The sequence below is a fragment of the Nymphaea colorata genome, chromosome 4 (genome assembly GCF_008831285.2).
Source record: "Nymphaea colorata isolate Beijing-Zhang1983 chromosome 4, ASM883128v2, whole genome shotgun sequence".
In the NCBI taxonomy this organism is placed as follows: Eukaryota; Viridiplantae; Streptophyta; class Magnoliopsida; order Nymphaeales; family Nymphaeaceae; genus Nymphaea; species Nymphaea colorata.
In genome coordinates, this window is record NC_045141.1 from 10,674,626 (window position 1) to 10,689,028 (window position 14,403).

At 37.0% G+C, this 14,403-nt stretch overlaps 1 protein-coding gene across 3 annotated transcripts in view; it reads left to right on the forward strand.

Annotated features, from left to right (window-relative positions):
• Positions 1 to 5,940: 5,940 nt before the first annotated feature.
• Positions 5,941 to 14,403, forward strand: part of LOC116252380 (ABC transporter C family member 13) — a 104,191-nt gene continuing 95,728 nt past the window's right edge. For all 3 annotated transcript variants that reach the window (XR_004172157.2, XM_031626591.2, XM_031626592.2), the window contains exons 1-8: positions 5,941 to 6,004; positions 7,409 to 7,449; positions 7,571 to 7,655; positions 9,282 to 9,452; positions 9,537 to 9,665; positions 12,922 to 13,013; positions 13,103 to 13,172; positions 13,989 to 14,243. Coding sequence is in view for 2 of the 3 variants with exons in the window: in XM_031626591.2 (XP_031482451.1) it covers positions 5,966 to 6,004; positions 7,409 to 7,449; positions 7,571 to 7,655; positions 9,282 to 9,452; positions 9,537 to 9,665; positions 12,922 to 13,013; positions 13,103 to 13,172; positions 13,989 to 14,243 (882 nt within the window). In the remaining variant the exon portion in view is untranslated. The remainder of the gene's footprint in view (positions 6,005 to 7,408; positions 7,450 to 7,570; positions 7,656 to 9,281; positions 9,453 to 9,536; positions 9,666 to 12,921; positions 13,014 to 13,102; positions 13,173 to 13,988; positions 14,244 to 14,403) is intronic.

Genomic DNA, 14,403 nt, shown 5'->3' on the forward strand with positions numbered 1-14,403 from the left:
TCAAATTGGAGATATGAGAAGAAGCATTCGGCTTCCTGAGCAACATAATATTATTTGTTCCTATTTTTTTAAAAATGTGACAATCTAGTTTTAATTCCATCTAGTTCCAATGTACATGATCCAGTTCCACACTTCCTTGCAACCCTACTTCTAGAGAGAATATGATGTTTTCATTTAGCATCAAGTGACATAAAGAGCATTTATTAGCCATAAAGATACTATCCACTTAATTTGTCCTACATTGAGACACAAGCCATAAAAAAGGCACCAGCAAGCTTTATTCAGAGCGCAACTACTCTAAACAACCAAGAGCCAATTCTTTCTCACAATAGTTCTAGCCATTGTCCATATCTCATGTCCTTTAAATATCTTAATTGCATTGGAGTTCTAGACAAGGTAGTCTAACTCCCTACAAAATTCCTAAAGTTTACTAAAGTTTAGAGATATGTCCTCCACTTCTATCAGAATTTTTCCTTCCACTTGTTAAGTCAAAATTTGGTCCTAAAGCTATCACCTATGTTCATATCATACTTCTTTGAATATGATCCATCTCCATCCTAAGCTTCTCAACCCCCATGACCCTTTTCAAGGCTTTTTGAAGGTCCAAAGGCTTTGATGGGTCATGAATCCTACGATTAATGCTGAGACTTGAATGGCGAGTGTGCCAGTTCAATGAAATTGCTCTAGCATTAATCATAAAAAAGTATCAACAACTTCTCTCCTTAGCCAAAACAATTGGAACAATGCAAATTACTCCAGTTTGAGTTCTTCCATTAGTTCTAATAATTTGTTCAAAACCACCTTGGATCATTGATTTGAACAAAAGTCACCATACGTATTCTTCATTTCAAATGGTTTGAGCTTTCCATGGCTAATCAATGTTTAGCCTCTAACAAACATGCAAGTGGAGAATGTGCAAGAGCATTCATCATGGATCCATTTGTGTTGCTCCTAATCATAGACTTGTTAACATTCTTTATATATCTGATTTTAAATTCAACTTATTCTTAATCAACCAGGGTCTTGAATTGTACGATAACCTTATTTCCCACTCATTTTACCCTGCAGGAATTTGCGTCAATATACCAAGTGAAGAGAAAGAAGGCATTCGTTAGCTTAAGCTAGCTAGCCTCAGTGTGCAAGTCCCAGTACTTTGACTTCAATAAATTCTTCAACCATTTGTGGTGAAATAGGTGACCAGGACATATTTGATGGTATTCTTGAATGAGATTTCTCTCTAACGAGATTATCACCATTCAAGATGGCTCTGGGTTTTTCTTATGAGGCACAAACGTGAAACCAAGCAACACATCAAAACTTTCTTTTATAAAATGGTTAAAAATCAATTCAACACTTGTACAAAAATATTAGATCCAACAAAAGTTTGAGTTTCGCTCACATGAGAAGCAAAATATGCTTGATAATCTAAAGATGCTAGCAAAGTACTATGATGACTTACTAACAAAATGGGGTAGTTGAAAGAAGGCATTTCCAGCTTCTTAAAGTGGCTCAAGAACTCATTTTTTATGCAAATTAACTTTAAAGTTTTGAGGGAAAACATTATTTTCGTCACTCACATTACTAATAGGATCCCCCCCATCCAAATTAAGAGGAAAATACTCCTTTTGTACAGCTCATTAAAAGAAATCCTTCACTGAAAATTTGAGAATTTCCTATTGGACATTAGAGATATGAATTCATTCACAATATCCAACTTCTAGGGCGATTATGTTCCCTTTTGTTTCCCTGATTGAACAGGCAATCTAAGGCGAGGTAGATCCCAGCCACATTAGACCATGAGCGAGACACAACCGATCAAGCAAAAGAACCCTTCACCTTCTTCATCTAGAAGTTTGAAGATCAAGATGATGCTCTAGTTGGTGGCGACTCATTCATTCAATGTCCATGAAATCACAAAAGGTTCACAGAAAATTAGCTTGCCTCTCATGGTTAACCGATAGCCCCCAACTGATCCACACCAGAAAGGCATTGAACATATAACTGGCCATGGTACAGCTGAACTAACGAAGGGGCAGAAAAACACACACACACACACACACACAGAGATAGAAGAAAATTAACAGAGAGAGTGAGATTATATATATATATATATATATATATATATATATATATATATATATATATATATATAGAGAGAGAGAGAGAGAGAGAGAGAAACACACACACAGATAGAGAGAGAGAGAGATAGAAGAAAATTAACAGAGAGAGTGAGATTATATATATATATATATATATATATATATATATATATATATATATATATATAAGCATTCCCAGTTATCAAACTTAAAGTATTGTTGTGAACAAAGTGCCAGGAACATGAAAGTGCAGGCAGAGGATAAGGTTGGTGCGGTACATCAGATTAACTCAAGTCAGCAATGAGTTTTAAAGGCCATCGTTCTGCTTTTTGTTTTGAGTGCACCTTTTTCGTCCTTCCGTGCACCTTGTCATGTCTACATATAAAGTAAATAATAATTGGTGGCTTTTCTACATTTGTCTTAACATATAATCAATTGACATATTCATCTCAACTTTACTATGTTATTACCAATTGCATCCATGGATGACATTTGCACTTATAAGGCAGGTCAATCCTTTTCTTTTTCAGAATATTTGTCAGTAATAATAAAGTATGGATGAATTTATCTGCCAAAAGATGACCTTGGAATTAAATATTACGAATCACTAAGTATAAATCCCTCATTAAAGAGAGAGAATATGCAGTCTCGATTCATGTGAGCTCATGAATCTGCTAAAGTGATCAATGGATAAGATTCTACTAATCCAAAATCAATATTGTTGTCAAAATGTGGGGAGATTGGAGTTCATTTGAGATGACAAATAGCTTTACCTTTGTAAAGTTGATTCCACAATACCTGCTATGCGATCACAACGTCAATGCAGCTTTTGTAAAGGCAAATGCTTTCCCTTTTGCTTATTGAAGAAAAAGGGCAAACAGGAAAAGGGAAAAAACAAGGAGTTTTACGCAAAAAAGAAAAGCAAAAGCAAAGGAAAAAGGAAAAGAGTGAACAGTTTGCTGAAGTAGAGTATATGCCATATGGGATGCATTAACTCATTCAAAGCCAAAAAGCGTAATAAACAAGGATCACAAGTCAGATGCATTATCCAAGGGGATCGATCAGACCTACAACTACAAGTGCTGTGTTCTTGCAAGTTGCAACGGTGATAGCCTATTACACTATCACCTTACATGAATCCTTTGGATCTTTCCTCTTTCTTTTCATGAGCTCCCACAATAGCCTGGTTCAATTTTGGTAAAATCAGTTTCCCATTCGTATCGGAAACATTATTAAACAGTAATGCGTGTGTATCAGTGATACTGTTTTATCTGCCCTTAAAATCACTAAAAGTTTAAGTTATTTTCAGTTAATGTTTCATTAACTCATCGACGCATATCGGCCGACATAAATAATTGTATTGATCAATTTTTGGGTGAGCAAAAGCTGCTCAAAAAAAAGGCTTAAGCCCTATTTTCTTTCTCTTTTTCCCAAAGTTTAGGATTGCTTTGAGACCTAGGTAGGTAGTCCCGTGGTACACCCATCAAGTGTTATAAGAGTAAACTACATAAGAACTGAACGGATTGGACGCTCATCAATCAGCCAACCCAACAAGCTAAGCTATGATCCCTCAACACTATTGGTCAATTTTTGAAATGCCTTGAAACCACCATTAAGGCCGCACGTGAGTTGAGTTGAGCTAGATAGAACAAGCTCAAGAACTCGACTTGTTTAACTCGTTTCTATTAATCATGTTTTGTTTTCTTTTAACTCGTTTAACTATTTGCTTACAATTTGAGATTCATTATGTTGTCGATCGAGCAGAGTCAAGTTTAAATGAGTCCAATTCTTACAATTTAAACTCGACTCATTTAATATTTCAAGCATATATTAAAATTCAAGCTCTACAAAAGAGTTAGAGTCGAACTTGAGCGGGCTCTAGCCTCTAAGTGCTCGTAGGTAGGAAAAGGCTTATTACTGGCAAAGACACACCAATGTTTGCAACAAACGCTCGGGACCCGGTTCTGTTCTTTCTGCCAAGAAGAAGGAACCGACAAAAGACCGACGGTCCAAATCGTAACGCACGCTCGACGGGAATAAAGTGAGATTCCCATGTGTCACGCACCACCTCCCTCCTGAACTCGGGCGCATGCGTAAAACCCTTGAAATTACGGGAAGATATCTTAGTTTGCGGTGAAGGACATCCCTGTCCCCTTCTGTGTGAATAAGCCAATCCATCCTCCGTCCCTTCTATTTTTCTTCTAAGCGATATCACTCTGGTTTGCGCCAGGGAAGTGCATGGATCGCTTTTTTTATTGAATATGGCTATAGATCAGATCCAGTTGAATACACTTGAATCCGAATCCAAAGTCGTATTATAGAACAAATCCCAAAGTCAATCTGAAGGCTTATACAGTTGATAATTTTTCAAAACACATGTAACATTAGGTGACATTAACTAAAACAGCTACTGCAATCACTCATATTGTTAAATGTTCAACTAATTTTCCCATGGTTATATTGAAAAAGTTAAAGTTTATAAGATTATTCATTCCACGTCAACTGTTAGGTTAGTGAAAGACTAAAAATTATTTTTACCTTCTAAATTAAAAAGGTTACGGGAAATACACCTAGTTGGCAAAACGCCCACCCGACTAATTTTAATATTAATAAAGAATAATCTAATGTAAATGTAATTAAACATAGATTAATATGACTGCGGGTAATAATTCATGAACCGGCTAGTAAAATTTGATCAGCATAAACTTTACTTATATTGAGGCAATCAGATTTGTCATTTGTTTTCCTAACGCAGCTTAAGTTAGTGTCAACCTAATGTTTTATTCATCCAAGATTTATCTTTCACTGGCCATGCAAAAATTTCAGCTCTCTTTTTAACAATATCCAAACGTTAGGTGTGTATCCTTATTCACACCAAATTTTTGTTATGTTTTCAAATCTTTTCCGCTAAATTTTTGTTTTCATTTTTCTTGATCAATTTGTTAATGTTGTCAAATTATTATTGCTCTTACTTATCTACTTTAATGTCGCAAAAATCAGTTCCAAAACTGAATCGAAAGGCTGCCCATGCGGTGAATCAGCCGATTCACCAATTCCACTGAATCGGCTGTATATCCAGACAAAAGTAACAAATAATTATTTAAATAAATAAATGAAATTACATAAAAGTTAATTAAAATTTGGAAAATGAAATATTACGAAATAATTAAAGCTGATAGTTGGTGCCTTCAATTGGTCATCGAATTGAATGGTTCGTCACGCATTCAATGCCAATAACCGATTCAATCCGATTTTGACAATAGTGATCCACATATTTAAGAAAGAAAGCAAACGATACCAAACCAGATATTCATTGCATAGATGTACGCAATCCACACCATTCCTTTTTGTTACATTAAATGCTTTAGCTAATGGTGGGTCGATAAGTCCATATCAATATGCATATTTGTGTATGTCAGGGCATAGGTAGAGTACCGGAAGGGTACTTGGTACTCGGCTCGACTCGGGGTCGAGCTCTAGCTCAAAAAAAGGCAAGGCCGACACGTTATCAAGCTGACTAAACCCGGTTCAACTAGATAATTTTGTAATATATATTTTATTTATTTATGTATATACTTATAATATTTTATTACGATCAATTATATATATTTTATTTTATATTAATCGGATCAAAACTTGAGCTCTTTTAAGTGTCGGAGCTGGGCGAGTCTGGGTTGAGTGTCGGGTCGGTTTGAGCTCACTTCTTATGGAGCCGGACCAAGCCCATGCCCAAACTTAAGTGCGAAATTCCATACCCGTCCATGCCACCACGCCAAGGGGCAATTTCGTCATAATGTTGGCCATATGAACCGCCATGCAGTTCAGTTTTTTTCTTCCACTCGCGCGATTCCAGAAGGCATTGCAAGATGGCGTTCCCTGCGTCCATCTGCCCTAGGAGCGCCAACGTAAGCAAGAAGCTGAACAGTCCTTATTCAGTGATTTTGATAAAAATCTGTTCATCTGATAAATCTTTCTCCATTCTTCTTATGTTTTCCTCCAAGAACCTATTTGTTTATAGCAACAATGTCGCTTCTCATTTCATCTCTCATGTTGATTTGGAAATATTTCACGAACATTTTTTGTTTCTTGAATTTGTTCTCGTTGATTCTGACGTGAAAGAATTCGAGTCGAATCGGGCAGGACATATTAGGTTCACAGGCTGAAGAGAAGTTGTCTGAAGTTAAAAGAGAAACGAATTGAAGAGGCGATGAGATGACAGAAGTACTCTTGAAACGGGGGGCCAGAAAATTCCAACATCTAGATAAAATGGTGGCGGAATATTTCACTCTTAATTTTTTCTTCTACTGTCAAGACAGAAATTGTGTTAAAACCTGAGACAGCTAATCGGTCGCACTAGTTGTAGGTGACTGAGAATTATTCAAGTGAAGTCATTTTCTAATTTTGTGTACAATTCCATTTTTTCCAACCATCTGTCAGTATAGAGAGGAGATGAAGAAATCCCCCCCTTATTTTTTCGTACTCATTATGGTGGTGATTCTGGAAATGATAAGAAAAGACGAAAATCATGATTTGTTTTCTCCATCAGTTTTGAGCGCCAGACACTTGCGAGTGTATCCTAGCCTGATGGGGTTAGGTACAAGTTACTCAGTTTGTCCAGGCAGAGGAGTATGACAATTGACACATTCAACCTTTTAATAACTCGATTCGTAACATTGTTTGACTAGGTTGCGATATATGACTATGAAGAGCATTTTCATTTTCTGATTAGCCCTTTATCTGTTAATTGATAGACAAGGCACTGATGTTTCTGTTAGCTCAAGAACAAAAGACATACGTCCAGATAATATACTAGTACTATATTGGCATAAGCTATTTTCCATGTTTGGATATCCTGGGTTGTATTTGCCTTTTACAAGTACCGAAACATAAATTTCTTAAGTTACGGCTGGAACAGATGATACCTTGTTTTCTTATGTTGATTCCTTCAACTTTTCATAATATTTTTGTAATGAAATTCTTCATCTATTCCAAATGGAGTACGCCAGTTCTCCAGGTTCTACCTTTAGCAGGCCCTTGCTCTCTGGTTTCCACTCGTTATTGTCTTAATTTCCCACTATTAAGTAGTTATGATGCATTCTGCACTGCCAAATAATTCATCATTCTTCATTCGGTTGGATGGGCCATTTGATGAATAAGAATTTCTATATTTCAGTTTTCAATCTTCATGACGATATGCACCTGAATTTGGAAATATTTTTTTCTTTCATCCTATAAATAGTGACTCATCTCTGATCGGAAATGCAGTATAGAATATAGATAATAATTGCTATGTAATTTTGTACGTACAGGTGTGGGATGCAATTGGCTTCTCAACATGCTTTGGAGATATATATCCTTTGATTTTTCATGTCTCACATGTTTCTCTCTGTTAGATATTTAAATTTCTATCCAAAGTTAAGCTTACCTTGTGTAGTGTCATTTAAGTTTTTAGTTTCCTTAGCAAGTTCCACGGTGTTTGGTTTCGGTGGGAATATATTGGCCCTTTTGCTTATGGCTGTTCTTATTTTCTGGTGCGCCAATCCAAAGGGCAATCAGGTTTCTTCTTTTCTTTCATGGATTTTGTGCCTCTGAATGTCTTATTTTTTTCTGGTGTTTTAACTGAAGCACACTGTTTAATGTCAATTAGCTGGTTCCACCATGAAGTTGTCTGTCATAAAATCTGCTGCTGTACCTGTGTAATATGCATGATTTTCTCCATAAATATGCCGACATATAGGGTACAGCGAGGATGACCTTTCTAGAGAGGTTCACACAATGAGAGCAGGAGTTTTATAGGAATTCCCCAGTACATGAGGTTTATTGCTTTTGACATCATATATGCCGTAGATCAAGTTGCATGGTTTATGCATGATTCGCAGGAAGGACATATAGGTATCTAAGGAGTCAGAGCACTGAAGTTGGTCTTAATTATGAAAGGATATAATAGCGCTCCAGTAATTGTTAGTTCTACAGATTCAGATGTGGCAGGAGATTCCTATGGGATATCCATATCCATGTTTAACTAGATGTCTTCGAGAAGTAAGAAGCAAAGTATTATGGTGAGATCTAGTACAGATGCCAAATACAGCTTTATGGCATTATTGGCTCAGAAACAACTCAGACAAGGCACACAGTTTTTCATTGAAGCAAAGGAGCAAATGAATCTACCAATTTTTGCGTTTATTACAAAAAAAAAATTAAATCCAATCTACCATGGGAAAACAAAACATATAACACTTCTAACTCTGTAAAAGAAAGAAAAAAGACCAAAAAATTGAGCAGGTTCATAGAATGAGAAGATCAGGTTATAGATAACTTCACCGTGGGGCTCAGTAAGGCTTATTTCTAGTTCCTTAAGAACAAGTGATTAATGATAAAGGAGCACACAGAAATTGAGGTAGGCTGCTAGAAATGTAATTGTTGTTAATATAGCATTTCTCTCTGTAATTTCCATCAATGTCTGTTCCCTTTCATAACATATTCTATGTAAAATTATTCTGGTACTTACAGAAACATGGATGTAAGGACTTCACTTTTAATAAAGAAAGAGGGAAAAATCGTTTTGCCTCTTCATCTTGGCGTTCCAGCGTATACACATTTTCTTGTTCTTTCCTCTTCATTCGTAACTGAGAACTATGATGGAAAACTTTCACATATGTCTTTGCAGGGTGTTGAAGTAAGGCCCGAAGATGCATCTATATGATTAGAAAAGGATCTGAAGTCAGCCCTAGGCCATTTGGGATGATGCATAAAAGCTTTTATCTAGTACTTCATCTAATTAAAACCACTATGACTGCTCGTAGAGGATACTTAACTAATGACCCATCTCATTTTGGTCCCTGTACCCTAGTCTTCAGTGCAGACTGAAGATTTAGGTACCCAGTGCAATTTATGGAAATTATTCTTTGAGTCCTTTTCTAATCTTTTATGAGCGGCTGACAAGTTGTAAATTTTTGTTTGTTGTAAATATGTTCACATGTCTTCTATTCTATATGCTGTTTTGTTGCTCTGGATACTCCTTCAGTGAATAGAATGACCTTCTTTTTTCCCAGATGCTCCAGACATATAAAGAAGGCATGCTTGGCACTTTTTTTAGAATTTTTCCTTGTCTTAGATTGAGTATCTTTTTCTCTAACTTTTCTAGTTGATTGAAGGTGTTCATGCATTTGTCTGGTTTTGTAGGTCGCAAGAACTTGTATATTGCACAAACAGAAGTGGTCTCTGCTTGGTTTATGTTCTTTGGAAATTTTTTTATCTCTGTCTTGTATGTTATTTCTTTTGAAGCAAAACGCCGAGGGCCAAGCTGTCATGTATTGCCAATGGCTTTACAACTGTTCTCAGACAATTTCATGGGTATTTCTATTTTCTTCAATTTGCGAACTTTTAGAGAATAGCAAGAAAATATTTGTCATATTCCTTTCACTCTTGGATTTTCAGATAGCTATTGCATTGATCTTAAACTCTGGACTATCCAACGTACTTTGCAATAGAATGCTGTGTTTCTGGTGCATTGTGAAGCCTGTGATGGAACTTCCTCAATTTTATGCTGCTATATGCTCATCGGAGGTATCCTTTATTTTGTATCTTTCGAACTTTTTAGATTATGAACATTTGCTTCTCAAATTTTCTTACTGCATATAGAATTGTTGTTGGAATACTCGCAGAATATGATAATTTATATTGAAAACATTCATTTCCATCAAGTTCTTGTATTGAAAAAGTGGCAAGCACACTTAAGGAGCGTAGTGTTAAACACACTGGGATATGCTCTTTCAAGTTATTGATTCCAAATGCTCTATTAACAAAGGTACCAGTCTTACTAGCCTCAAGCAAAAGTCTTGCCATGATGAGAGTGAATTCATCAAGCACACTAAGGAGCATGGTGTTAAAACACACATGAGGGGTGACTGATGCTGCTTCTTCTATTCTGCATTTTTTGGATGCTTCTGGTGAGCAGGGAATGCATTTACTTTTCAATTGCTACCTTGTTTGTGGTGAGACCCTGGGAGCGCGTGACAAAGTGGTAGTACTCACTTAACATTGTTACTCAGTTAACATTGTACTCCACCGGAAGTCAGGTCATGTGTTTTCTTAATGGAGAAAAAGCTTATGGGTGGACGATTAAGCAAAGTGAATGGACTTTCTTCCCATCAGACGATGCTGGGCTGAATGCTGGTTCAAATGCTTCACACATTTTGGTTCCGTGAACTTACTTCCCATCAGATGATGTTGCACTGAATGCTGCCTCAAATGCTTAACACATGTTGGTTTTTGACCATAGGATAAAAAGGCTGACTGGGAAACTCATTTAGCAAATTTATACTGCTTATACATGCTCATTATCCTTCAGAAATAGGGCTCCCTCCTGTTTATAAAGAAGAGGGGGCTTCTTTGCAACAGGTGTATGGGAAGCAAGAAAGAAAGATGGGTTCTTCTGAATCTGCCAGGGAAATGCCTACGTTTGTTGAGTTCTTCTGGGGGGAAGTGGACTGGGATGGGAGTAAATGCAGTGACGATCACATTAAGACCTTCAATGAGTTTCCAGTTCATGAGTGGACTCTTGGGACTCATTGAGTAGCGAATGGATCTAATGGCAGGGGAACTGTGAGTGCTGCTGATTCATGTCTAATGGCAACCCAGTCACTTGATGAAGGGCTGTGTTAGGTGAAGGGCCATGGGTTCTCTTCAGATATTTCATGTAAATGAAACTGGCTTAGTGCAGATTGATTGACTTACCTTATACCAGAAAGGCAGCTGGATTGAGTTGTAGAGTTTCTGGGGTTGAAGGTAATGACTTTCTAATCATATATACCTAGAATAATTGAAAAGTATCAGGTGTCTTCTTGAGAATGTGAGACGTACTGCATAATCAAGGGCTATTCAGCAATTGTTGCCTCACAAGGCTGATGGAAGGCACCTACATTTTGTTGATTGTTATAAGGGTTCCTTGAAAAAACATGTGCATGCAACAGAGAATTATTGGACATGTTACTAATTAAGACCATCCATCGTGGGTGTAATGGGTGCACAAGGCTGCATGAATACAGCATGCTCCTTAAAGAGAAACACAAGATAGAAAAAGGTGCATGCTATAAGGAATCAGATGACTAATGAAAACTTCAGCAGATGCCAGACTTTCGAGGTAGAGTGGATGTAATGAAGGAATATGGATGCATCGATGACTACTTTGCCATCCATGTCTTGCAGCCGGTTCCCACTTTGTCCTGCTCAACCCAAGACATGATTCTTCTCAGCCAGCAGCCAATTTTCCATTTTCACACCTTGAGGACAAGGTTTTCTCCGAAGGGGGGAGAATTGATGGTCGGCAGGTCCTTAAACTTAGGTTATAGGTCAGGTCCTCTATTTGGACCCAGAATCACTTTATAAATAGCAAAGGATGTGGGGGATTTGGGGTTACACAGTTAATGGAAATAGTTCCCTCAGGGAGGGTTAAGCCCTAATTTGGGGATAGAGAGTGTACATGAGTTGGAGTTTCCTCTTGTAACAAGCTTGACCAGGGTAGTCTGAGGGCGTGGCATTAGGACCATTTTTGCCATACTCAAGAGTTTATGCTTCACCTAGAGGCTATTTTCCTTTAGAGTTTGGATCTCCATAATGGCAATGCATAATCAAATATTTTCAGTGTTCATCACTTGTATATTTGTATGTCATATTGCAAGACAACTCTAGCCTCTAGTTCAACCTTATCCTCATTGCATGATATCATCCCATTCTTGTTGCAAGATATTTGGCATCAATAAAATTTTGTGTTAACGTTACTTTAACCCAATTTAATTTTTTATGTTAAGTAAAATATATTTTTTTAAATGCTAAGAGCATATGATTGTTTAAAAACAATGACATCCTCATCCTCCTTTTTTTATCTTTGTTGTAAGTAAAATTTTCTGTTAAGGTCACTATAGTTCGATTTAATGGTTTTATATTAAATAAAATACAAGTTTTCTTTGACAGGGTATCATTGTTTAAAAACGATGACACCCTTGTCATTCTCCTTTTGAAAGGATCATAGGGGATGTCGTCCTTAAAAAGACACAACCTAGGTCATGCCTTTCAAATGGGCAACAGGGTGTGGAGAGAGAGAGAGAAGGGTGGGGGTTAAAGAGAGAGATGGGATGGGCTTCATGTGTGATTGAAATGAGAAAAAAAAAGAAAAGAAAAAAAAGTGAGAAGAAAAAGGAAAATGAAAGTCAAAGAGATATATGGGAAAACAAGAGCCAAAAATGAGAGAGAGATACACTGGATTTTTTGTTGGCATTTTCTGGTCATTGGTTGCTGGAAGTGGAAAAACAAGGAGGGCTACGGGTGCAAGAAGGGAATGGGTACATGCAGGTGAGGTAAGTTTTTTTTTTTTTTTTTGGGTCTACAAAGGGCAGGTGTGATCACTGACTGACATTGACTGAGTCAGGTGCCACACCTGAGCAGAATCCACACCCATACCCACATTGTGTCGACAAAGATACTGTGCCTGTTTTGGTGCGTCCGCATAATGTAACTGCAATCCAAGCGGAACTAGATCACATATAAAAAGAGCAAAAAAGCTCCACACCTAGAAACATGAACAAGAACGTGCATGATTTTGAAAAAATGAACCCGAAGGGACCTGTAAGGAACTTATAAAATAACAAATAGAATATGCATGTGGGTATATTTCTACTATAGGTCACCATAAACAACTTGCAGGCCATGATGGTTCCGACAATAGAAAACTGTTTGGCAAATAAGTAGCTCTTCCTTGCAAGAATGGAGTGGGATTTTCTTAACCATTCAATATCCTTCTTTTATGAGGATTCTGTTGTGGCAGGTGCTGCATGCTTTGGAGGATGGCTGCTCTATTCTGGCTGCAATCATATTTGGCATCATTTTAAGCATAACTACAATTGGCAATAGGCGAAGGTATTTACTGAAATAATTTGTTATCCGTGTTGTTCTCGTGTTCTGCCTAGGTTGTCCTACCCATTATTGAATGCCTTTTTTTCTTTCAGGAATGCTGGATTATTAGGAGAGGCACTTATTTCGTCAGATGACTTGGAGGAAAATATTAAAATTGACGGAGTATTCTACATTCTCATGGGATTTGGATTTTTACAAATAGAGAGAAGCTTCTCTTTCAAAAGGAACTTAGAGGCTAGAGCTAATAAGATGTTCCAAATATGCAGAAAAATCACTTTGTTTAGTTTTTTTGCCAGATATAGCAGACGCCATATCTAGATATACGTGACTCTACTGTCCTGATATAATGTGAAATTATGACAAACGTATCTAGCAAGCAACTAACATATTGTGCTGTACCAGTTACTGACACCCAAGGAGATTTCTCTTGGTTTTGGTCCTTCATGTTCCCAAGTTTTTAGAAAACAAAAAAATGACACTAGATTATAACCAATGCCTGTCCAAGTTTTTTGATGGATCGTGTAGACTCAGGAAGCTTTGGCTGCATCCATATCTTAATTCCAATGCACATTAAAATTTTAACAAAGATAGAAGTGATTGACTGAAACAGAATTAAACATGATTTTTCTGACTTTTCCCTGACCATCTGCACCTTAATCGTGTAGAGTGTAGACTTGTGTATTGCAGCCCATGTATCAGAGAATGTGACATGGATAGGTCTTTACCTTTCCCAAAATTAATGCCTATAGCTTAACCTTAATCAAGGTGCATATACTTTATTTTACTCTTTTTGGCTACTTGTTGGCACAAATCTACTTCCTCAAATGGAAGTTTAGCAGCTTCTACAGTTGGTTTGGATGACATCTAAAACTGATGCAGCTTTGACTGTTTCATTTTTTATTGGTTTATTGCTTATTTTGTAAAACTAGATGCAACAATATTGTGATTCTAGTCACCTCAAACTTGTATTGATCACAGGATGTCAAGGGTCTGAGCTATTGGCACCTCCTCACGTTCAGATTTGTCAACCCAATGATCCAGTGCGGATCAACAAAACAACTGGAATTTGGGAATTTACTTCAATTGCCTATTGAGATGAACCCTTTTATTTGTCAAGATGTGTTATGGCAAAGCTGGATTTGTGAGCAGAGAAAGCATTTTGCTCATGCATCACTATTTAGGGCGATTTGTTTGTCATATGGGTGGCTTTATCTGAAAATCGGTGTACTAAAGGTAATTGCAGTATCTCATTTTATGTTACATCTGCTCGATACAATGACTCTATGTTTCCATTCACATCATTGTCTTACAAATGAAAGTTACTTTTTAGTATATCTTTAGTATATCTTCTTACAAGAATTATCATTGGTACAGTACATATCAGAAAATAGAT